This window comes from Vespula pensylvanica, chromosome 2 (genome assembly GCF_014466175.1).
Source record: "Vespula pensylvanica isolate Volc-1 chromosome 2, ASM1446617v1, whole genome shotgun sequence".
Lineage (NCBI taxonomy): Eukaryota > Metazoa > Arthropoda > Insecta > Hymenoptera > Vespidae > Vespula > Vespula pensylvanica.
This window is the reverse complement of record NC_057686.1, coordinates 8287516-8312344: the sequence shown is the minus strand read 5'-3', so window position 1 is coordinate 8312344 and position 24829 is coordinate 8287516. Positions and strand designations below refer to the sequence as shown.

General features: G+C 29.8%; 4 protein-coding genes across 13 annotated transcripts; 2 read left to right on the top strand and 2 right to left on the bottom strand.

The window, feature by feature from the left end:
• Positions 1–174: 174 nt before the first annotated feature.
• LOC122637748 (serine--tRNA ligase, mitochondrial) lies at positions 175–2178 on the top strand. Its single transcript, XM_043830086.1, has 4 exons — positions 175–464; positions 671–1401; positions 1489–1656; positions 1751–2178. The coding sequence occupies exons 1-4, from the start codon at positions 408–410 to the stop codon at positions 2055–2057; spliced, it is 1263 nt and encodes a 420-aa protein (XP_043686021.1). The 5' UTR covers positions 175–407; the 3' UTR covers positions 2058–2178.
• An 800-nt stretch (positions 2179–2978) lies between these two features.
• LOC122637749 (protein krasavietz) lies at positions 2979–5695 on the bottom strand. 3 transcript variants are annotated; one of them, XM_043830089.1, is made up of 8 exons: positions 5542–5660; positions 5327–5452; positions 4843–4914; positions 4353–4633; positions 3952–4256; positions 3542–3785; positions 3231–3450; positions 2979–3136 (listed from the first exon to the last, which is right to left on the bottom strand). In XM_043830089.1, exons 3-8 carry the CDS (start codon positions 4901–4903, stop codon positions 2988–2990), a joined length of 1260 nt encoding a protein of 419 aa, XP_043686024.1. In that variant the 5' UTR covers positions 4904–4914; positions 5327–5452; positions 5542–5660; the 3' UTR covers positions 2979–2987. The 3 variants fall into 3 exon arrangements, with proteins under 3 accessions (XP_043686024.1, XP_043686023.1, XP_043686025.1); XM_043830088.1 differs by lacking the exon at positions 5327–5452 and having other exon boundaries at positions 5542–5695; XM_043830090.1 differs by lacking the exons at positions 5327–5452; positions 5542–5660 and adding an exon at positions 5274–5292.
• A 3398-nt stretch (positions 5696–9093) lies between these two features.
• Positions 9094–14934, bottom strand: LOC122637713 (insulin-degrading enzyme). 3 transcript variants are annotated; one of them, XM_043830043.1, is made up of 15 exons: positions 14583–14864; positions 14218–14249; positions 13731–13927; positions 13171–13671; positions 12596–12798; positions 12274–12522; positions 11810–12202; positions 11609–11718; positions 11370–11514; positions 10657–10767; positions 10469–10589; positions 10150–10356; positions 9784–10076; positions 9463–9672; positions 9094–9403 (listed from the first exon to the last, which is right to left on the bottom strand). In XM_043830043.1, exons 1-15 carry the CDS (start codon positions 14598–14600, stop codon positions 9158–9160), a joined length of 3036 nt encoding a protein of 1011 aa, XP_043685978.1. In that variant the 5' UTR covers positions 14601–14864; the 3' UTR covers positions 9094–9157. The 3 variants fall into 3 exon arrangements, with proteins under 3 accessions (XP_043685978.1, XP_043685976.1, XP_043685977.1); XM_043830041.1 differs by lacking the exon at positions 14218–14249 and having other exon boundaries at positions 14773–14934; XM_043830042.1 differs by having other exon boundaries at positions 14218–14864.
• A 13-nt stretch (positions 14935–14947) lies between these two features.
• On the top strand, positions 14948–22875 carry LOC122637714 (WD40 repeat-containing protein SMU1). 6 transcript variants are annotated; one of them, XR_006329290.1, is made up of 10 exons: positions 15521–15676; positions 15753–15819; positions 15902–16045; positions 16107–16221; positions 16315–16957; positions 17045–17146; positions 17225–17561; positions 17640–17749; positions 20701–21020; positions 21191–21459. XR_006329290.1 is itself a non-coding variant. In XM_043830046.1 (9 exons), exons 1-8 carry the CDS (start codon positions 15651–15653, stop codon positions 17736–17738), a joined length of 1533 nt encoding a protein of 510 aa, XP_043685981.1. In that variant the 5' UTR covers positions 15521–15650; the 3' UTR covers positions 17739–17749; positions 22371–22875. The 6 variants fall into 6 exon arrangements, 5 of the variants coding, with proteins under 5 accessions (XP_043685983.1, XP_043685981.1, XP_043685982.1 ...); XM_043830046.1 differs by lacking the exons at positions 20701–21020; positions 21191–21459 and adding an exon at positions 22371–22875; XM_043830047.1 differs by lacking the exon at positions 20701–21020.
• Positions 22876–24829: the final 1954 nt, after the last annotated feature.

Genomic DNA, 24829 nt, shown 5'->3' with positions numbered 1-24829 from the left:
TACATAATTGGTAGCATGAAGTTAGAAATCAATTTCTGAATATGATTTATATTAATGTTATACAATTATATCTTAATAGAATCTAAAACCAATTGTGTAATTATAAACAAATACATAAAATAAATTATATTATATATTATCCATTAATTGATATACATGTTAATTGATAGGAATGTTAGGTAAGAAATTAATTAATGTGAGAGAATTTTTTATATTTTTATTCATATTTATGCTGATTTAGATTCTATTAATTTATATCTGGTTTAAAAATTCGATTAATAATACAATCGTACAATAATAAGTACACGATGTTTTACTTAAAGTAGAGAATTCATATTTAGGTTATTTATCCATATTCTGTGGATACATAATATTTTAATATTATTACGAATTACTCCAGAGTTAAGATGAAATTTAAAGAAGGATTTCGACAATTTATAAAGATCAGGAAACTTTGTACGCAGGTGTGTATGTTATAATTTTTTTAATTTTATACAGCTAAAAAAAGTTTTAATGTTCTATGAAGTAAATATGTATATACATTATTTCATATTTATATATAAAAAAAATTTAGAAAAATAATAAGATGCATACAATTCGCTTTGAAATAATCTTTTTTGTTATTTTGAAAAGTTAATTTTTAGAACTAAAATAAATGTTTCTTTTATAGTTTAAAAACTTAACAGGAAAGAACATTGAAGACAAAAAAATATATATGCCAGAACCAGAATATAATATAAAATTTTTATGCAATCCTTCAAATCGTGATTACATTATAAATAATGTGAGAAAGCGGAAGGGAATTGGTGATATAGACAAAGTTCTTGAACTATATAAACAAACAGAAAAACGTGAAATGTTTTTAAATGAATTAAGCAAGATACCAAATGATACAGATTCAGTTGTATTTAAATATGGAGATACACCACACAGATTAAAACTATGTGGGTCTAAGCCTGAATTTAATTTTGAGCCAAAAGAATTTTCTTATTTAGCTAAAAAGTTAAAACTTATGAGGACACAAGGATTGGGAGCTTTAATGGGAAGCCGATGTTATATATTTCAAGGTGAATTGGCTGAATTAGAAAATGCTCTTATTCATTACACAGTAAAAAAGTTAATTAAACATGGATTTCAACTTGTGTCTGTACCGGACATTATACCATCTGAAATCATAAAAAGATGTGGCTTGCTAACAGATGGCCCAAGATCACTTGTATATAATTTGAGCAGAAATTATGGAGATGATTATAGCTTGTCAGGAACAGCTGAAATGTCATTAGCTGCAAAGTTGATTAATTCTAAATTTTCTTATAAAGATTTACCATTAAAAATGGCAGCTATTAGTAGATGTTATAGAGCAGAAATATCAAGCATTATGAATGAAAAAGGAATATACAGGTAAGATATATCATGTACTTTTATAATTATTATGAACTAATTATTGTTGTAAATATTGTTCAATTATGACTTTCTTTATTCATTCAGGGTTCATCAATTTACCAAAGTTGAAATGTTTGTTTGCTCTGAACAAAATAAATCTTCAGAAATATTTCAGTATTTACAAGATATACAGGAAGATTTATTCTCTTCTCTGGGATTACATTTTCAAATACTTGATATGCCAGCTCATGAATTGGGTGCTCCTGCTTATAGGTAGTTTATCTTTTCACTTAGAATAAATGAATAATTCTTCAGCTTCTTAATTTTATAAAAGTAAAAAATTTAATAAAATTTGTATTTTTAACAGGAAAGTAGATATGGAAGGTTGGATGCCTGGAAGGAAACTATTTGGTGAATTGTCAAGCTGCAGTAATTGTACAGATTATCAGTCTCGCAGATTAAATATAAAATATCAATCACATAATGGCGAATTTATTCATGTTCATACATTAAATGGTACAGCGTGTGCAATACCTCGTATGATAATTGCATTATGTGAAACTTATCAAACCGAACATGGGCGTATTAAAATTCCAGAACCATTGATACCATTTATGAACGGTAAAACATTAATACGAAAACAACCAATTGCATCAACCAGCATATATAAATAAGATTTTAGAAAAAAAGTATAATTGATATTGATACATTGTTACAATTTGTTATAAGAGAAGAACTGTTTATGAAATATACAAATCCTTAAAAATATAAAATCAATAAAATACATGAAAAATTGATATTTTATATATTATTTGTTTAATAAACCCATATTTTGAATAATTCTATCATGTCACTAATCTGTCAACTTTACATTTTGAAGGAAAATAGAAATTTTGTAAGAAATATATAAATCCTTAAAAATATAAAATCAATAAAATACATGAAAAATTGATATTTTACACATTATTTACGTAATAAACCCATGTTTTAAATAATTCTATTATGTCACTAATCTGTCAACTCTACATTTTGTAGGAAAATAGGATTCACTGAAACTTCAAGTCTTAAACACACACCACCTGATAGTATATTTTCTATAAACTAATACAATATTATCATACAAAGAAAGATGGGATTCCGAAAATTGTACGTACACAGGGATAAAGATTTTTTTTTAATAATTTCTTTGTTATTCCGTATATATTTTGTGGCGGAGTTATAAAAATGTAACACAAAATATTTTTTCTTAAAGTAATACAATTCAGAGACATTGTAAATTTACAAGTCATCTTCCACGCTAATTGGTAGTCAATATTATCATTGTTGTTTTCTTTTTTTTTTTTTTTTAACAATTTAAACATCTTTTTGCATCTGTCTAACTGGAGTGTGTCTGATTTCCACGCATTGTTGTTTGTCCTTTCAATTCTTCATGCAGTATTAATAATTTCATCGTTTATTTAAAATGTCTCAATTATTTTGGACAGAATGCAATTTACTTATTGGCAATGATGTTTATATTTTTCTGAAATAAGATGAATCTGTTAAATATAAAACTTTACATATTCTTAACATCAATAGTTGCTGATTATATTCACATCTGTAGTTTAATCCTCTTCTCCTGATTCTGACTCTTCTTCAGCATTTTGTAACCACTCTACAAATTTTTTCATTTGGTCCAAAAAGAGCATTTTTCCTTTGACAGAGTGTCCCTCCTTGTACCACTTCAGAATCACTTCTTCTGATATTACGTCAGCTAAAACGTATATTAAAAAGAATTTATTATAAGTTAGGAGTATGTATACGTATAATATCAGAAGAAATAATACTATTCTTATATATAAATGTACTTTTGTAAAAGAGTAAGACGATCTTCTGGAAGACTTTCATAAAGCACATGTTCTCATAACAGAACTCCTGGACTTTAAGAAGGAGAGCAAGCTCAGATTTGGCAGTGCATGTAAAAGCATCAAACAGTGGAGTATACATTTTTAAATGTTTCACTGCTTGTTCAGCTACCAGTTCTTCCTTTTTATTCCATTCAGCTTGAGTCATTACAACGCTCCAAATCTGAAAATACATGATTTTAATAAAATGTAATTAAAAATATATAAAAAATATAGGTGTATAAACAATAAAAACGTCGAATAATCGCAATTACCAATCCAATCACTTCATGTTCAGGGATACCACTTCTTTGTGCCATTTCTTTGACATCTAACATTATATCCTTCATAGATCTTTTGTTAGCTAAATCATCTATAAGAGACTGTTGTAAATCCCTCTTTGCTTCTTGACTTGCCTGAGCTTTATGAAGCTTTACTATATCAGCTAAACCAACAGCTTCAAAAACAGATCGAAAATATTCTTCTGTTCGTTTATTTGGTGGCACAAATTCCATTAACCTATTTATTGAAATATAATATTATATATTTTAATCAAATTAAATAGAATAATATCGTTTAGTTTATAATTATTACTTTTCCTTTTTACTTAAAGAAATATTAAACGAATTTAATAAGAATTCTTTATTGAAGTTTTAATAAACCAAATTAAAAAATTTTACTATACCTTCCTTCAATTCCACCTTTCTTGAGTGCAGTCATTAAACTAGGCAGACCTTTTTCTTGTTTCCAAGTCACAAAGACTTCTAGTAAAAAGTCTAATGCTAAATTGTCCTTAACCAAATGCTCATTTATAAGAACAGAAAGGACAATGGGTGGTACAGATCCATTAGAGATCCATAATGCTGTCATTCTTGCTAACTTGATTCTGTTTTTAGGTGAAAACCCTTTCATAAAAACTAATACCTTTTTCATTTCTTCCTCAAACATTTTTTCCAAGTACTTGTAACGCCGCATAAGCTTGATAAAGACCTGTTAATATGACAATGATAACGTATGACATTTTTTTATATTATATGATTATATAAGTATTTATAAATATATTATATGACTTAAATATATTAGTACCTGTTCAAAATTTCGCATAGATTCCATATCCTCTGGTTGTTCAAAAACACAGGCAGTTGTTTTAACAGGCTTGTCGCCATCTTGAGCTATAGAACCTCCTGGTACAAGGAGGCCACCAGCTATTAAGATGTCAAATAAGGCCTCTCCGTATCGACGATAGTCTAACTTGGAGCCAGCTGAATCTAAATACTTAGAAATTGCTTCTAAATCGTTACCAGTTTTCTCCAGACCAAGTAAAATTGCATCTCGAAAACCCGTTGGATCATACTTTTCTCTTTCATCTGTTCAATATAAAATATTTCAAACGATATAATGATGATATTTTCATTTTACTTCAGTAAGTATTCAATGATCAATTTAAACATTTATCAATAAATATTTGTTGTTGATTAATATATGATATGTAACATATTCTTTTTGGCTAAAGAAATTATTCAAGAACAAATATTATTTGTTTTAAATATATGAAAAATATATAAATAGATTTTACCTCTTTTTCTGGTCTTTATGCGCTGACCAGATAATATTGGTTTTTCTATTTTTTGACTCATACAATACCCTTCTGAAATAATAAATAATAATAATATTATTCAAAGATATTATATGATTTCTTTTGCAAAAGTTTCCAAAAATGGTGATCAATTTTTATCTATGAAGTACTTATGCTTCCAGTGTTATTTTATTTTTATTATACTATTTCCATAAAGAAAAGAAAAAAAAAATATAGAAAAATTTAAACAACATTCTTTCATATATACAATCTAACGCATGTATATTACTTTTTATCTTTGTATTATTGTTTGGCGGGGAAATAAATTGTACTAGAGATGAGTACAGACATTGTCACACGAGTTGTTAGAAGTCAAAAACGACGCTCTAATGACCATGTATAACTGTAATATTTAACTTCCAAGTTATTACCTGTATATTTCAAGAAATTACGTGTATTAATGTTTTTAATTTTCTGTACTTAACTTGTTAAAATCGCACACGACAATAACTTTCACTAATTATAGAAATATAACATAGCACGTATAAGTTTCGAAGTATTGCAAGTCTGAGGTTAAGGTCGCGTAGACAGATCACGATGGCCGAAATCTCTGAAAATCCTTTAACCTTGTAGAATGTACGAATCGTACGGTGAATACACGATACACCTTAAAGGAGATTATTTTTAAATTTTGCTTACATTAAAGCACGTACAACTGTAGAACCACTCTTTTACAGGCGTACGAGTGATATGAGGTGCTTCAAGGAGGACTCTGGACACTCGAGGTCAGCGAAACCAAAGAGAATCAGTCAGGGAAGAAGCTATAGTTAGCAAATTAGAAATAAGGAAACAATACTTACAAACTTGCCATCACACATCTTCTGCGCCATCTATAGTGTTCAAGAGAAGAAATATGATCGGAAATAGGCTGTAACTCTTCCTAAAGAACAATCACTGATTGGTGCAATTTAAAAGATCATAGAAAATGATATAAAATGATATTTGAATCGATTAATAAGCACATAATTATATGCGAGACTAATCGATTATTATTCATATTGTCTAATTCTCGATATAATCTAATTACGGTAATATAATCTAATTTGCGCAGAAGTATCAATGGACAAGTATAGAAATCCTCCACTAGGCCCATTTCGACTGTTCGATTAACTTTAATCAACGATTAACTCGATTAACAATGTAGCCAACAGTAAAATTTTTAATTATATATCTTTCTTAACCTAATTCTCGTAATACCAATAACTACATCAAAATTACATACATAGTATGGAAAATATATATTTTCTTGACTTATTTTAATTAATATTCTGTTTGTTCCATACTATACAATTTTTAAATGGTTATTGATATCATGAAAATATAGATTAAGAACGATATATAATTAAAAGGCTTTACTGTTTACTATCGAATTGATCATTGATTAACATATATATAGTACTACATAATGTTGATTAAAGTTAATCGAAGTTAGTTAGTGGGTTTTAATCTTTCTTTGACAGATCTCTTGTAAACTGTACTTAAAACTTAACCCTTTGCATTTGAATGTCTTTTCTGAGAGAACACAAAGTTGATTAGTGATAATGAAGGATGAATTGATTCCATCGCAACTTTTTGAAAAATGTATGTTTCCCTGAAGTTTTCTATTTAAATAGCACAAGAAAGCAAATCAAAGTATGGTACAATTATCAAGATACATGAAAAAAATATCAACCAGTTTTACATGGGAAGAGAATGTGCGTAATTCACGATAGTCCGAGTGCCTCTTTAATTTGTTTAAAGAGAGCAATAAACAGGATTTGTATAACAATATGTGAATATTCTTTGTAGTGAAATTTGATAGCATAAACAAGCAATCCTAAAATTAGAGAAAGAGATTTTCAAAGTTAAATTTAGTTTGTATTGAAGTGTCAGACAATACAAAACAGATATAAGTAGCACTAACAAGTCATAAAATCATAAAAGTGATATTCTTTTGATATATATCACTTTATAATTCTATAATTTACTATTAGAGATTTCCAACTCATTTATTTACCCATTTTTTTTATTACAACAATAACAAAATGACTAAATACAAATAAGTTTTATGACATAAGCAGTAGTGAAGACAAGTTCCTGGTAAATATTTATATAGACATGTTAGAAGAAATAAATATTAAGTCAATAGAAGATGATAATAATAAGTGATATTATCTAATGAAAAAAATGAAGAAATCTAATAGATAATGATAGTAATGAAAATGATGTAAAAGAAAACATACTAATAAAAGACAACATATCGACAAATGAAGAGTGAGAAGACATCAATAAGTTAGACTTTCCTTTAACAACAATCAGTTTTGACATATATCACCAAATAACCAGATCACAAATATCTAATAATATAAAAGAATTCATAGACTATTTTACTTTATATTTTACAAGTGAATTAGTAAATAATATAATAAAAAAGATGAATTATTATGTTAGTGAAAAAATAAGAAACAAACAATTCTTACACAACTTGGCACAATGTTATCAAACAAGAATTTCTAGCTTTCATCGCCGTTATTCTAAATATGGGGTTGATTCAAGTGATAATATATAAGAATATTGATCTACTGCTTCTAATAGTAGAATTTCTTTCTTTTTCAAAACATTAAATAAGGACAGATTTCTGCAAATCTTTTGGATGCTTCATTTGAAGAAACCTGAGTGAAACAATGTCACAATTAAAACTGGTATTCAAAAGGTTAACAATTATTTGGAATATATAGATTCTTTTATTCAAATACTAATTTAAAGGGAGTTTAGATAATATTTTATATCATAAGGCAATTTATGTTAATGTATCTATGGTTATATTTAAAGGCAGAATATTATTTATTATTAAAGCAGAATATCATACAATGCAAATAAGCCAACCAAATGGGATATACATATATATGTACTAGCTAATTCAAAAATTGGATACCTATTTTCAATATTTCCATATTTTGGCAGCATAACATCAGAAAACATTTCTTGACCTGATGTTTCACTAAGTACAAGAATTCTATTACATTTATGTAAAAAGTTGTTAGACAAAATTCCTAATGTAGAAGGATACCATATATACATTGATAAATACTATAGCATCATTATTTTAGCAGAAGAATTGCTAAAGATTAAATGTCATTTTAGTAACACAATAAAAATTAACCAAAAAGGACTAGTAATACAAATAGAGAAACCAAAATTTTCAAAAAAAAAAAAAAAAAAAAAAAAAAAAAAAAAACAGTTGCATATAGAGAGAATAATATTAAGTTTCTTACATAGAAAGATAAAAGAATTGTTACAATATTCAACACTTATAATAATATAGGAATGTAACTTACCATCAAAACATTTTGCAATGGAAATATGATATCAGTCAATAAGCTTAAAATGGTTTTTGTTTACACAGCAAATATGAGCTGTGTTGATCAAATGGATCAATATGTTTCAATATATTCTTTTATGTGGAAATCATCAAAATGGTAAAGAAAATTATTTTTTTGGGGATAGGAAATGTATTATTAATTCTTACATAATCTATTAAACCTCAGAAGAACAAAATAAAAATAATAAAGCAATAACACATTACAAGTTTGTTAAAAGCTTTATAAATCAGTCGATAGTTGATTTTCGGGAATCAGGAACACATTCATCAACATCTTCATCAGACAATAGACTGAACAACAAACTATATATTCCCAATATGGGGGAAAGAAAACGGATTGTATTATTCATTCTGATAGGAAAAGTCGTCAAACGACTTACTATCGTGAAACTTGTATAAAGCAACCTGCATATTGGGTATTGCTTCCAAATTTATCATATTATAAAAAATTATGAAGAATAAAATTTTGATCTTTTTTGCAAAAATACTTTCCTCCATATCTACAAATTCATATAAATCAAATATCATTATAATGCGTTATTTAGTTACAAAATTATACTATATAACATGACGTTTTCACGACAAAATGCTATCGAGTTGTTAGTATACAAAGGATTAAAATAAAGGACAAAAAGAAATTAAGGATAAAGTAGAAAAGAAATAAGTGGATGATAAATTTACTTTAAACTGTATCAAAAAGATTTATTTAAGGATTTAGTATAATTTTTAATAATTTTTAAAAGGAAAGTATTTCTGGAAGTATTTCTATTGATTCCTATATTAAAAAGAAAATGCAACACAAAATTTAATGAAAAATACAAATATCGATATACATTTTAATGATTTACATTAATTTAATGTATTAAGTATACATATTTATTTTAATTAACATTTTTATAATTTAGAAGAGCATGTACCCTTTCTAGGTATATTACAAAAAGGTTTTAATAGTGGATATAAATGTTGGCTAATTTTAAATGATACAATATCATCAATTGTCTTTATTGATGTAATAGTTGCATCACTTAAAGTTTCATCCGTTTTCTCATTATCTTTTTCTGTTATTAATCCTGCACCATCCTCTGCCATGGAAATTACATAAACACACAATTTATGTCGTGTTTCATCAAAAACAATTTCCTGCAAATATAGATTATGAAATAATAATAATAGATAATTTTTTTAATAACTATATATACCTTAAAAAATTGTAGTATTTGCTCTTGTGTTATAGTCTTTAAATAAGCAACTTCAATATTTGCTCTATCAAAATTATACTGTTGCGATGATATTTCATTCCAAAAATCAGTAGTCAAAGACGTTAACATTTTAGGTTTTTCTAAACGTTGCGCCGCTAACGACTCTTTGTGTCTATTGAATTCCTCCTCTGACATAGTTGTTATATGATTCTATATTTCATTAAAAATAGGCAAATGTAAAGATGTTGTTGAAGAATTAGATGAAATAGTTAAGAGAAATTATAGATGAAACATATTATCATCATTGAAATTTGAACCTACCAACATAGTATTCATGAATTCGTCAATTCTTTTTTCTACGTATTTTGGGTGTTTATCACTTTGAATGATAACTCTTAAGCCCTGTACACCATTTGTTCTTCTTATTCCACTAAATACAATGTATCCCAACTGTTCTTTTGTTCTTAAGATATTGAAACATGGTTCTGAAATTATTTGCGTTAGAAGTTCAAGTAACATGTTTGATTTTGTTGATTGCAGACCACTTTGGTAATATACTTCAGTACAAGAACTTTTGTGGAATTGATTTTCTACTTCAAATAAAAAGTGACACCCTATAAATTGAATTAAGTGTGATAAAATTAATATTATCATTAAATCAGATATAATAAGTACATTACATATTACCATCTTCTAATTTAATTTCACGTTTCAGTATCATTTGCTTTGGTAGAAGTGGTACTATATGTGGTATGCTTTTGGTTAATTGTGATTCCACTATGTGAACCATATCAATGGCTTCTGACATGGTCATATTACCATGCACTAAACTCTCTATGTGTATTTTACTTAAAAACTGTGGTATGAATTCTAATACTCTTTCAGCTGTTAGATCTAAGAAAATATACATATATATAGATATAATAGAAAATAAATCAAGATAGATATAAATTTAGAATAAATTTTGGCAAATTTATAACAAAATAACTACGAAATATGTACTTACAAGAAGTTGCTTCTAGTAATTCATCTTTTACCCATACTTGTTCGGCTAATAAAACAGCAAGGTAATATACTGCATGCTGATATGGCTGTTCAGTTCCAAAATTTTTTAATCCTCGAATATACTGAAATTTAAATATTATATTAACATATTTTAATTAATACTGTTAGAATATTTGCGATTATACGTACATTTTCTTTTAAGATTTCAAATCGTTTCGGTTGAATTTTGAAGTTGACTATTCTATCCATGATCTTCTCTAGCAGCACACTTTGTTTGTGATCATAGCCTCCAATCATTAGCTGAGGGCATAGTTAATAATGACTCTGGTTGAGTCTATATTTTTATTCTTTTAAAATTCAATGGTGGATGAAACTATTTATTTTGATCACTCAAAAATAAACTGTTCTAAACTCCTCATTTCTTCTGTAAGAACCCATATAGTAAAAAATATTTCAAACAGGATATATACATATATATTTTTTCTGAAGTAGAGTAAAATACAGAAAAGAAAAAGATCATAGTCTAGGATATATAATCTAATGGATATATTGTGTAAATAATGAAAACTGTTTTGAATCCAATATATATATATTACATATTTTAAAATATTAATAAAAGTTTTTTATTTGCTCATTACAGAAGAAACATGGATAATTTATATTGTTTTATGTAAGATGTATTGAAGCATAATATTTTATACTACTAATGCATTTAAAATTATAATGTATAAAATTACTAGCTACTTTTATCACACTGTCAGAAGAATATATACTTTTGTATGATTATATATAACTATAGACTAACAAGAAATTAAACTGTTATGAAATTTAAATGAATGAATATAAGTATTTATTAATAACATATTTAAAACAGTATGTAATTAATGAATAAATCAGCTTACCATAATTCCGTATTTACTGTTGGTTATTTCCCATTTTAGGCCAGCTAAATGTGCAGCATATGCATACTCAGTCAGAGAATCACGAATCAATTGTACAAACATGTATAATAAGTTACAATTAATAGGATCTATATATGCAAGTGGACTGTGGAAATACAAAAAGTTATACAAAAACGTTAATCATTATACGAATATGAATTTTGTATTAACATATCATTTTGAGAAAATTTATATTATACCTCACAAAATTAAAAATAAGATTAGCTTTTGGTATTAAAAATTCATCATCCTGTTTAAACCACACTCTTAATAATGGAGTATCCTTTATAATCACAGGAAATTTGTCTAACTAAAAGTAAAAACGAATTATTATATAATACAATATGTATATCCATATTTACTAATGTGAAATAAAAAAGAAATTAATATTATTTACGTACATCGGGTTGTAATTGTTTCATATCAAATTTAGTTGGTATAAACTCATTTTTAAGTGGTAAGTGTAGATCTGAATTAAAATTAGATGTTGCCCATTTATCAATTATTTCTGGTTGTATCTTATCCTTTTTAAATTTGGTTCCATACCATTTTTCTGTCTCATCAGCTATATTTTCAAATAATTTTCCAACTATTTGTACCCTAATATTTTTTGGTACGAGATATTCCATTACCAAGTTAATTAATTCAGGTTTCCATTCTGGGAAAAGACGTTCTGCAGTTAAGACTTCTTCCATAGGATACTCCTGTAATGCCTGTACTACTGAACTCACATATGCTTGTGGTGAAATTTTCTCTTTAAACCGAAAATTCATTGCTGCAATATCTCGATATTCCTACAAATAAAAATATATCTTATAAATAATATATAAAACATAATATAAATAAATATGAATTATGTTTATACCTTATAAATCCATTCAACTGGTCCTTCTTTCTTAAGCATATTAATATATGCAAATGTTAACATGATAATATCATCAATATGATTAATACCTTCCTCAGTTAAATCAACAAAAACATGCAGGAAACTAAATCCTCTAGGAGATGCTGGTCTACCTGCTACCAAAGAATTGCACCAATTTCTTGCTTTAAGGGCTGAAAGTAATGAACCTTCTCCTTCATGTCCCAATAAGTGTGATATATAATGTGTTGGCTGAAGAATAAACATAAATTATAAAAATATGATCATAAAAACATGAATATATTCTAAAAATAATTCTGATTACCGCAGCATTATAATGTTCTCGCATATCAGGAATAGGAAATATCATATTTAAGTTTCGTAAATCTTTTATCGGTACAATATACCATTTAGTTTGGAAGTGTTCCTCGTCGAAAGGGTGCTCAGGCCAGACTGGTACTTCTACTTCTTTGTTTTTTACTTGAGAAAATAGATTCACTACTATCTTTTCAAGGTCGTCCAAACTCTCTAATTAATGGATGTAAAATTATATTGATATTGAGAAATATACATCTTAAGACTTTTACTACGGCTGAGCTGGCCTTGTAGCTGTATTGCTGTATGGACGGCTCTACCGCTAAGTGCGTATTAACTAAATTAGTATCACGGAATACGTATTAAATATATTAGTATCATGATAGCGGTATTTCAATTTCTTTAATTACATATTTATTTATATCTACATTACTATAAAGTAATAATTAAATAAGTTATTTTTATATCCACTATAGTAGTTTTTTTATTTTTATTAGGAAACTATTATAGTAGTATATAGTATCTAAGGAATTAATAAGTAAATAGTTTAATTCTAGGAAAGAATATCGTATCATAGTTACATACCTTTCCCAAGAACACATAAAGCCATAATATTGGCAGAATAATACGTCTCATGAAACTCAAGCAATTTCTCTCTAACGCTTATACCTTTCCGTTTTGGTATAATATCCAATGTTTCTCTGTTACCAGTACCAAATTTTGAAAATGGATGGTTAGGATTGGATGATGATTTATCCACTTGGCGAAGGCGCCATGAATCATTTGTTATATTTTTTTCATGTTCAGAATGTATAGCATTTAATTCTAATTCTGTCAGTGATTCAGTAAATAATGGTTTTAAAAAAAATTGAGCAAAACGATCTAATGCATCTTCTAATTTATCTGGAGTAACATCAAAATAATAATTAGTTTGATCCATATAAGTCACTGCATTACTTGTACCACCATTTTGAGATAAAAACATATTATAATCATTTTCTTGAGGATATTTCTCTGTACCCAAAAATAACATATGTTCACAAAAATGAGCTAGACCTGGTAAATCATCTGGATCACTCATATAACCTTAAAATAAAAAATACGTTATATATAAAAGTAATGAATTTATAAGTTATAATAATTACCAATATTAACATCCATAGCTGCAGCACTTTTATCGGTTGTTGAATCACTTATCAATAATACTTTCATTTTATTGGAAAGTAACAAGCCTCTATATAATCTTTTATCATTTGGTGATTTGGTAATTTCATATCGTTTCTCAATATAATCACGAACTGGCATATTTGCAAATGATGTTTTTTTCTCTGGAGAACTACGTCTAAAAATTATGATATATTCAAATTATATAATAAAATATAAAGTAAATACAAGAAAGTAAAATATTTTACTATTATATTCAATATTATATTTTACTAATATAATCACGAATTAGTATATTTGCAATTGATGCTTTTTTCTCTGGAGAACTACTTCTAAAAATTATGATATGTTTAAAATATATAGTAAAATATGAAGTAAATACAAAGAAGTAAAATATTTTACTATTATATTCATACATATTTTTATATATAATATTAATAGATAATATCATTATATTTAAACTCTTACTCAAAAATTATAGATTCCGTACGTGAAGTTTCCTCATTTTGATGAAGAGATGACATTATTATAATTATTAATAAAAAGTAGATTATAAAAAACAAATAGTTATTTAAAAATTATATAAATTATTTGAAATAACCGTATAAAAATTATAAATAAACTATCATTTAAAGTAATTTTGTTTAATAATTCTATTTAAATGTACTTGGTAATGAAAAACAATCAATATCATGTAATGTTAATTAAAGTTAACTTAAAAATGTGTAGTTTGTAATTATAATTTTTTCAACAGTATGTAACAAAGTAATTGATTATAATTATTCCGTATTGTTTATATAATAGATAAATTCTAAGTTCTCATCAATGTTTACTTTAAGTTGTATATTCATATCCACTTAAAAATGTTAGTACAAATAATTATAACAAGGAAAGCATGTATGATTCACGACACAACTTAACGATTTATATAGGTTATATTTGAATGACGACGTTGATAGTTATAAGGTAAAGATACGCAGATACATGTATGTATGTATGTACGTATGTCATATAGTATCATACCTGAAGAATATTAAAGATTGAGCAGGTATATAAAGTAAACGACATTTAAATATATGTGTGAAAAACATTTGATAAAAAGAATTGAATTGGAACACTCATTAAAAAGTTCTTGAGAAAAGCCTAAGTACTTTCTGATATATATGTAACATCATATATCTCATGCTAGTTAATCATGAAGTAATGTATTTAAATGAAGTAAGTTGCAATAATCTTATTTCAGTTAATTTCTAATCTATCAAATACGTTTTTTAAAGTCAAATAATTTTTATATAGATTTAAAAATTTTACTTTTAATTTATAGAATTTAAATAAGAATTCTTAATTTAAAAGTATTATTTTTTATTTGTGATAGAATACAATTTTAAAATATTAAATTTGTTGCAGACGAATAAAAAGTGTAGTGTATTGTAAATGATTGGATAAAAAGTATAGTATATATGTAAAATGATTCTTATTTGTAAAATTCTATCGATATTATGTGGATATTATATTAGTAGAATTTATAGAATTATGAATGCTAAAATCACCATTTATAGAAATGATTTTATTTGACGATCATATATTTACACTGATTTACAATAATATTTCATAGTACATTGTTAAGTAGGAAGGTGATTTTTATGTTACTTTTTCGCACATTGAAGATGATAACTTTATATATAGTATATTTAGCATAACCCGGTTGTATTCTAATTGGTTATTCATGAATCGTATAATCCAATCAGAATAGACCTTTAATCGGTAGTTTAGTTTACAATTTTATATCGTTTCGTTCTATAGAATATATTTATGAGTGAATATATTCTTACTGTATTTTATTGACACAACATAACCAAATTAACAATTTGTTTTAATGTAAATTATTTTTCAAATATACAATGTCTATTGAAATAGAATCTGCCGAGTAAGCAATATATTCATAATGTTGATATTATTTATTATTATATGAGTGAATATTAATTCAAATTATTTGTTTTCAGTGTGATTCGTTTGATACAGCAATATTTGAAAGAATCGAATCTTGTAAAAACGTTACAAACTTTACAGGTATTTGACGTATTGTATTTATTTATATTTTATATTTATTTGTTTTATTTATATATATATATATGTGATTGTAATGAGACAGGAAGAAACCGGAGTATCGCTTAATACAGTGGATAGTGTAGATGGATTTGTGGCTGATATAAATAATGGTCATTGGGACACAGTGCTTAAAGCTATACAATCTTTGAAGTTACCTGATAAAAAATTGATAGATTTATATGAGCAGGTAAGTAGTTTCTGAAAATATATAAAATAACTTAATTATCTCACTTGTTTTTGTATAAAAGGTTGTTTTAGAATTAATTGAATTGAGAGAATTAGGAGCAGCACGTTCTTTGTTAAGACAAACAGATCCTATGATTATGATGAAACAGCAAGAACCTGAAAGATACATACATCTAGGTAAAGTGATAATATATTTATATATATATATATATCTTCATTTTCTCTTTCCTATTAATTTTTTTGAATAACATTTGTTATTTAATTATATAGAAAATCTGCTTGCTCGTTCATATTTCGATCCACGAGAAGCTTATCCAGATGGAAGCACAAAAGAAAAAAGAAGAGCTTATATAGCAACTGCATTAGCAGGAGAAGTTTCTGTAGTACCTTCTAGCAGATTGCTCGCTCTTTTGGGTCAAGCATTAAAATGGCAACAACACCAAGGTTTATTGCCACCAGGAACAACGATAGACTTGTTTAGAGGAAAAGCAGCAGTGAGAGATCAAGAGGATGAAAAATACCCTACGCAATTATCAAAGCAAATCAAATTTGGACAAAAATCACATGTAGAATGTGCTCGTTTTTCACCAGACGGTCAATATTTGGTCACTGGATCTGTAGATGGTTTTATTGAAGTTTGGAATTTTACAACAGGGAAGATAAGAAAAGATTTGAAATATCAAGCTCAAGATAATTTTATGATGATGGAACAAGCTGTGTTATCAATGTCTTTTAGTCGTGACAGTGAAATGTTAGCAGGAGGTGGGCAAGATGGAAAAATGAAAGTATGGAGAGTACAAAGTGGTCAATGTTTAAGGAGATTTGAAAAAGCACATTCAAAAGGTGTTACTTGTTTACAATTTAGTAGAGATAATAGCCAAATTTTATCAGCTTCATTTGACACCACTATAAGGTAGATGAAAGCAAATTTGTAATAAAAATTTGTATTAACACTTGTTTCATATATACTATCTTTTTATTTTATTTTCTATATTTTTAGAATACACGGATTGAAGTCTGGTAAAACTCTTAAGGAATTTCGAGGACACACTTCATTCGTCAATGAGGTTGTGTTTGCACCTGATGGTCATAATATTATTAGGTACTAAAATAATTGTCAATATAATTTTGTTGGTATTTATTACACATATATACAAATTTATTATCTTTTATCTCATAGTGCTTCCTCAGATGGTACTGTGAAAGTTTGGAGTTTAAAAACAACAGAGTGCATAGGAACTTATAAATCTTTGGGAGCTGCCGATTTAACAGTAAACAGTGTACATCCTCTTCCACGAAATCCAGAACATTTTGTTGTTTGCAATCGATCAAATACTGTAGTTATTATGAATATGCAAGGACAGATAGTAAGGTCATTTTCCAGTGGTAAACGAGAAGGTGGAGATTTTGTATGTACGGTTGTAAGTCCACGCGGTGAATTTATTTATTGTGTTGGCGAAGATCTCGTACTTTATTGTTTTTCCACATCATCTGGCAAATTAGAGAGAACTCTTAATGTAAGTAATCTATTATTAATGAAAGTTCATTTATAAAATCCGTTGTAATGCTTTTTTTTTTATTTTTTACGATTGTAGGTACATGATAAAGACGTAATCGGTTTAGCGCATCATCCTCATCAGAACTTATTATGTTCGTATAGTGAAGATGGGCTATTAAAGCTATGGAAACCGTGAACGAAATAAATGTAAGCATTTTTGATTTTTCCTGGATTAAATCGATCTTTGTGACGTGAGATCACAATATTTTTCAAAGTTTAGTAAATGCAGGTTCATTTCTTTTTAAAGGATTATGATCCGATAGTATTACTATGTCCTATTAATTTTTATACCATAAATACAGTCAGTGATCAGTGAATAGTAAGTAATGTATATGATTGTATAAACTGTATGTCCGTGAAAGAGAAAAAGTACTGAAGATGTAGTACAGTTTTATAAGAAGTCTGTATCGTGAGTCGTTTAATAAAAAACGAATTTTTTGAAGAAGTAAAAAAAATCACTGCCTGTACACTTGAATTTCTTTCTTTCTTCTGATGAAACCAATAATTCGCAAAAAAGCAAGCGTAAGCACGTTCTCCCGTAGAGGAAATGTCGAATATCGCTGAAACATTCAAACTAACGCGTCGTTATTTTGACGTCGGACGCAATAATAGACATTACGTGCCGATCCGGCTGTATCTGATTGTTTGAACCTAATCGTTACGGCAAGTCGTCGGCGAGGGCGGGAGTAAACGGACAGGTAGGTAGGTGGATGAAAAATAAGAAAAGAAAAAAAGGGAGGAAAGAAAGAAGGAATATATAGGTGGAAGTTGTAGAAGTGGGTGGTGGTTGAATTGATCAAGTATCAAGGTATATAGGGTGCTTTTAATGACTACATAGAATTAATGGTACATAATATACATATAAAATAGATTTTTAACATAAAAGTTTGAATATGTTACTAAATCTTTATTTTTTGACAAATTCATCTTAATATTTTTATATACGAAATAATGAAAAGAATCAATCAGAGTAAAAACAATATAATTGTGTTTAAAAATCAGGTATAATTGCATTCCATCGATATATTCATTCTAAGAAAAAGATAGTTGTATAGAAAGTTAGATTTCACAAAATTCTGCAATATTTTTTCGTTTAGAAAAGAATTATAGCCCGTTTGTCCGAGTTCGATCAGACTCACCCTGTATAGCTGAAGGAACACGTAAAGGTACTAGGTACCGCGTAGAGAATCCATGGGCGTGCGCGGGCCACGCGGTAATTGGGCCCGAACAAATAAGCAATTACTATATTTCGGCTCGGCAAATATTATAATAACGGGCTGGTAGGGTTAACCGGGTTATCAGGCGCACGATCGCCGAATTCAGGCGTCTTAGAGAGCGCCAAAACCGGCACCGATTCGTTACTCCTTTTTTTTGCACGTTTTATGGCGAGACCAAACGAGATCTCGTTAATTTCTTCATATAAGCGATCCCATCCGTTTTTTTCTTTATTTCTTTACTCATATTCATCGACAATGCGTTTGACCCTTCAAACAAAAACTTGTTATTTTTTCTTCTTTATCAAAATAGACGCGTTGAGATGATTCTTATTGAAATATTTAATCTTCATGTTTAATATATCTAAATCATAAAGTTGAATCTATAGTGAAAATTACTAATGAATTAGTATGAATACTTTTCCTTCTATTTGTTTGTAATCATATTTGAGTATATAATTTCCTGAATTTCTAAATGACAATGAATTTTCGAAAGCGATTGTCTATAATTGAAAAGCGTAAAATTGGGAACGTAAGGAAAATTCGATTTTCCTGTGTGATCTCCGTGTTGTAAGATGTAACAGCACATAACTAAAGGACCGGAAGACCGTTCTTTTTCCTGTTTGACTTCAGTTAATGCGACTTTAATGCTTGACGTGGAATGCTCAATTCGCTTCCTTTCCTGTCGGCATTGTTTATAGTTAGAAAGACAAATCATTATTATTGATTCTTTTCTCCTTCATCGATTTTTGTAAAACAAAGGGCCACCATTGCAAAATGATCATAATACTAGCGAAGCCCATCGTATGAGAGGAACTGCGTCCGATCGAGTCCGAAGTCTACTGGAAGGACATCCGCTCGACTGATTTTCTTTCAACTTCCGCTTTTTAATATTATGCGAGTTCTTTCAAACTTTACGCGTCATAATATCCTGAATAAAACGATACATTTTTGATCGATACGTTTCGTTAACGTGAAATAACGCGAAGAATTAATGTGAAATTTCCTTCTTTTCGAAAACTCACGAAATTTGATTGTTTTCTCGAAACATCGGTCGCGTGTCATCATTCCACTCGTTTCACGCTAACAAATTTCCCGCTCGTGCTTTCCTTTTATTCTTTTCTTCGTCCTTTACCGACAGAGCAAGTTTCCGACACGATCAGGATGCTTTGAGCTCGTTCCCGTATTTCCGGAAGATGTCCAATTTCGCGATCATAATTTGTTAATAATTGGACATTGGTTGTGCCTAGAGTGGAAAGGGAGTCTCGTCTCTCCTCTCGCTAGCCAACTGGCCCCAGGTGTGTGCACGGGGAGCGTGGCCGACGCGTGCTTCTCCCCTCTTTAGCCTTCGTCTGGGCGCCCGACCGAACCAACTCGACTCGATTCTTTCTCTTTTTCCAACTTATTTTCATCAAACATTTCTGGTTAATCTTTCGCTTATGAGCATAGATGATGTCACCATCGTGGTTGGTAAATAGTGATGATGATGAGAATGATATGCTTAGAAGTTTTATCCGGGTTCGACCGAAGTTATCTCGGAAATATTATAAAAAACATTTTGGGACCACTGTCTTCATTCCGGAAGAACGATTCGTGACTCGACACTAAAACCTTATAGCCACGTGTCCGCTAAAAGAGAATTTAGTGGGCTTCGCATACGCAACGAAGAAGCGTTTTATTGACTCTTCGTTAGCTCGCGTAACCTCGATATTCTATTATTATCAAAATGGATACTTAAAGCTAGATTGTTTATTTAATATGGAAAAATTAGATTATTTAATAATCATAATAGATACAGTTTTATCGTAAAATTAAATTGATAACTCTCTGATTCAACTTGTAGAGTTGAAAACTAAAACAGAACTAAAGGCTTTCTTTCCATAGTTCACAGTCACGTAGTGTAAGCATATCGATGCCGCTTTCGTGGGAGGATGATATGGAAAGTTTCGAGCACACCTAAATTCAGTACCGCGGTGAGATCTCAAGGGATTTGCATTCGCGGATAGGTGGTAATTACTCGCTACGGAATATCGCAATTATCGAATTAACCCTCGCACCCCCACATAATTGCTCGCGACTTCACGATTTAAGTGGATAATCACTGGGGATCACGGAGGTACGTTCGTGGTCCGCTGAAATTTGGCAAGCGTCAGAATGTGGGGCGCCTCTTCGATGCACTGTGTAATTTTGGGTTTTCGCTAAAAGTACGTGCTTTTTGCACTCGATCTACCGGTTGTTTCAATCGAGGACTTCGCTTTGAGTTCACGAATTTCGTTGATCTCGATAGTTTAAAAATACTATTGGAAAATAAATAATTGAACATTATATATATATATATATATATATATATATATATATATCGATTTTCTCCTAGATTCTTCACTTCAATTATGTTTCATTATCGAAGATTCAAGCGGCACGAAGTTGGTTCAATGCTGAGAAAATGGATCTTATTGCCGATTGAAAGGATCCTGTCGGTCACACAGGAGGGTGCCGCATTGTTATTTTGTAACCACCACTGTCTCTCTTTCCCTCTCTCTCTTTCTCTCTTGGTTCGTTGTTTCATTGGGCGCTCCCCAGTGCTCACCACCAAAAAGTCCATTGTATCGCCGATTTCAATACACGAATTGTTTTCGAAAAGAGCGCACGATTGTTTCCCTTCTATTCTCTTTGGTGTCGAACAAATTGCCGACGGCCTCTGATCGCTGCCAGAATCGCAACAGATTCTTTTTTAACGCCTATAGGCTAAATTAATATAAAAATCTGACCGTGAACATTCGCTTCGGTCGAAAGCGTTTGTTTGGCGGTGAATTAATCCTTAAAAATGGAAAATGTACTACATCCTTTTTATAAGTGTGTGAAAGCTAACAAATATAGAATTATTAGCGTTCTAGGAAATATAACAATTATACTCATTACGTGTAAATATACATATGTGAATGCGTAGTAAAATTATATGTACCATTCGTACGTCTTTTGGTTTGGCATGTGAAAGTTACAGAAAGCGGAACTTTGGATGTGGAAAGTTTGTTACAACCCCGAATCACGGGCGCCACCCCCTCGTTTCAAAGGGCGCTTCGTAGGTCCTAATAACTAGGCTACCGTCGTTCCATCGTCTAATATTAATTTTCGAAAACAAGATCCCCCACATCTTCCTAAGAAAAATCATTCCTACTTTTTGCTGTGTAACTACCAACAGCGAGTTCGATTTTTAACGAATGTCATGACCCCGACATTTCCGGTCGTTTTTTACTCTTACAATTAAAGATTCACCTATTCGTAATCATCCCTTCATATAAATTACATATATTATTGAATATTGTATAAGAACAATATATCATGTTATATAAGAATATTTTTATTATTACGTTCGATTTGTTGATAAAATGTATAAATCCAAATCTACTCTTATTTTTGAGCATGTCAAATATAATATTTTCAGAATTATATCATTGAAAATGAAAAAGAAGTTGAAGTATAAAAACAAATTTCATTCCTGGACATCATTCATGATAAGTAACTTATTTAGAAGTTATTTTTCATTTCTTTTTTAGTTTTTTAACACCGTGGGAGTTCAAAAGCTATGAGATAAAATTAGGCTTTGGATACTTAAAACGAATAACTTTGGAGGAAAAATCTGGACCATCGAAAACAATTCCCAGTAGCCGTTCTGCGCGCCGAAGAGCGTCCTGAAAATCAATTTTTCCACTTTGGCGTCAATTAACTCGAGTTTCCGACGAACTCTTCGTCTTCGACGTAGGTCGGTCTTGAATGCGCGGTGGTTTTGAGTCGTTTTGAGCCGCTAATCGCTTCTTCCACGTACTTTCTTCTTTTTCTCTCGGCCCAACTAATACAAATTTCAAATTTGGGTCGTGATCCTTTCTTGGACGTTCGAGTCCCATGACTCCTCCTCGTTAATCCCTTCGAAAAGAAGGTGACTGGACTTATTTTCCTTCGAGCAATTAGTCAGTGCAGTATAATTTCAATAGACATAAGAGTGATGCGTTAATGGCAATTCTTTTCTTCATTGATAAACTCGCACGAAATATATAGATATATGTACCTTTTAAATAATAAATAGTAAATAAATTACTTTATAACTAAATTTATTTGAAAATAAATATATCATTTTTTTTGCTAATACAATTCCTGACGATCTAAGTTTATTCCAGCAACAACAAGATCCAGCATTAAGAGGATCAAACGATCTATCGAACGGGTGCACATTTACGAACGCGTCGACGCGACATTTTGTCGAAGGAGGTCTCCATTTCCATCTCCCCTCTCGTTTCTTCATCTACGCTTCTCAGCGATAATCGGCTTACGCGTATTCGGTTGACCTGATCCAGGACAGCCGAGTCGACTCTGGTTTGCCCATCTTCTCATTTCTGTTCCTTTCTTTTTTTATTTTTTTTTATTGTTAGCCGGTGCTTTAAATATATACAAAAACGAAAATCGACGATCGTTGGATCACAATAAGAGATCCCGGGAGTCGTTTTCAACTACGAATAGGCGCCGAGTTCTCCTAATCTCGTGAGATATACGACTGAATAATGAACCGAGATGTTGCGAAAGAGTTGGGATTAAAGCATATTACGAGTGTCTGACGATTTTAAATGTTCGCTAAATAGAACTAATAATAATCCTGTTCGCTGCGACGCGAAACAGCATCTTTTTGCGTGGGATTAGCGTTTAGTATATTGCACCTTTCGAGGGATTAGAATGTCAGAACATCGATGAGCTGAGTATCTTGTGTCCCACGAGATGTCATAGATTATAGAGCGATATCATTTTTATCGACTGAACATTATATCTTCGCATATCAATGAATTTTTGTACGTTTTTTTTTTTTCGAAAGTTTTGTTATTTAACAATTGAACTTTTTCAATTTTTCTAAACTCCGTCGATTGACCTAGGTTTGTTTTCTTGAAAATAAATAAAATTTTGTCACAATGTGAAGTATTTGTGCAGTACGTAAATACTTTTAAAATATAAATAAACTTTATCTATTTCATAGGTATAGTATACATTTATTACTAATGTATATGCTCGTATATTTAAGGATTTGCATATAATACACGCACTCATTCCGTATGGATGTCTCGAGTTAGAAATCGTGGGAATTGCAGATTGCGGTGAGATCGAGGACAGGACGAGCGCAGGTAAAGGGAGAGAAGGAGGAGAAAGAGAAGAAGGATGAGAGGAAGAAAGGAAGACAGAAAGAAAGGAAGGAAGGAAGGGACGGCGAGAGGGCAAATGGACGGCAAGGGTGAGGGACGGTTGAACGATGGGCTAAACTCTTCTCCTTCTGCTCCATCGCATGCAGCAGAAATTTGAGAGGGATAATGACCCTCTTTCTACTCTCCTCACCTTCAATGGTCCTCCTTTTCTTTCTCTTTCTCACCCTTTAATGTAGATGGCAGTTTGTTTACAATGCGATTTAACCAACGTACTATTGTTTTTAATCTGATCGATAGCGTCGCGTGAATTCTAATAAACGAGTCACCCTATTTAACGACAAAGAAAAAAAGAGAGGAAGGGATATAAAAGAAAAATACTTTAATGGATAATGAAAAGAGAAAGACAAACATATATTGTATAAAACGAAAATCGCTATCTAACTGATGAATTCTTCTCGATCTAACTGTCGGAACGATTAACACTTAATAGTCGGCAGAAGCATAGGCTATAAAAAAAAGAAAACGAAAAAATAGAGAAGCTTCGGAGAATGACGGCAAAAGTAGCTCCGGATGCCATTCTCCTATGTACGACGTATCTTCAACGCGATACGGGTGTGCTCATCGACGCCGTGCGATAATTGGAGCCTCCAAAGAGAAAAGTATTCCTCGAACGATCGTCGTCTCTCGACGCTATAGTAATTTAGCAGGTAGCAAAGGAACAGAAAGAAGAAAGAGAAAGATGGAGAGAGGGAGAGAGAGAGAGAAAAGATTGACGTAGCCATTGCAGCCGATCGACCTTTTCCTTGGCCCACCTCCTCTTTCTCTTCTCCTCT

Bases quoted from the DNA above. Each gene is read 5' to 3' on its own strand.
- LOC122637748 (XM_043830086.1), top strand. From the start codon at position 408: ATGAAATTTAAAGAAGGATTTCGACAATTTATAAAGATCAGGAAACTT. The intron at 465-670 runs GTGTGTATGTTA...TTTCTTTTATAG, and splicing joins TCAGGAAACTTTGTACGCAG to TTTAAAAACTTAACAGGAAA. The intron at 1,657-1,750 runs GTAGTTTATCTT...TATTTTTAACAG, and splicing joins TTGGGTGCTCCTGCTTATAG to GAAAGTAGATATGGAAGGTT.
- LOC122637749 (XM_043830088.1), bottom strand. From the start codon at position 4,903: ATGAGTCAAAAAATAGAAAAACCAATATTATCTGGTCAGCGCATAAAG. The intron at 4,634-4,842 runs GTAAAATCTATT...TATATTGAACAG, and splicing joins CATAAAGACCAGAAAAAGAG to ATGAAAGAGAAAAGTATGAT. The intron at 3,137-3,230 runs GTACATTTATAT...TATACGTTTTAG, and splicing joins CGTCTTACTCTTTTACAAAA to CTGACGTAATATCAGAAGAA.
- LOC122637713 (XM_043830041.1), bottom strand. From the start codon at position 14,840: ATGTTTTTCACACATATATTTAAATGTCGTTTACTTTATATACCTGCT. The intron at 13,928-14,772 runs GTATGATACTAT...CATAATTTTTAG, and splicing joins CAATCTTTAATATTCTTCAG to ACGTAGTTCTCCAGAGAAAA. The intron at 10,768-11,369 runs GTAAGCTGATTT...CTATGCCCTCAG, and splicing joins ACAGTAAATACGGAATTATG to CTAATGATTGGAGGCTATGA.
- LOC122637714 (XM_043830046.1), top strand. From the start codon at position 15,651: ATGTCTATTGAAATAGAATCTGCCGA. The intron at 17,147-17,224 runs GTACTAAAATAA...TTTATCTCATAG, and splicing joins GATGGTCATAATATTATTAG to TGCTTCCTCAGATGGTACTG. The intron at 17,562-17,639 runs GTAAGTAATCTA...TTACGATTGTAG, and splicing joins AATTAGAGAGAACTCTTAAT to GTACATGATAAAGACGTAAT.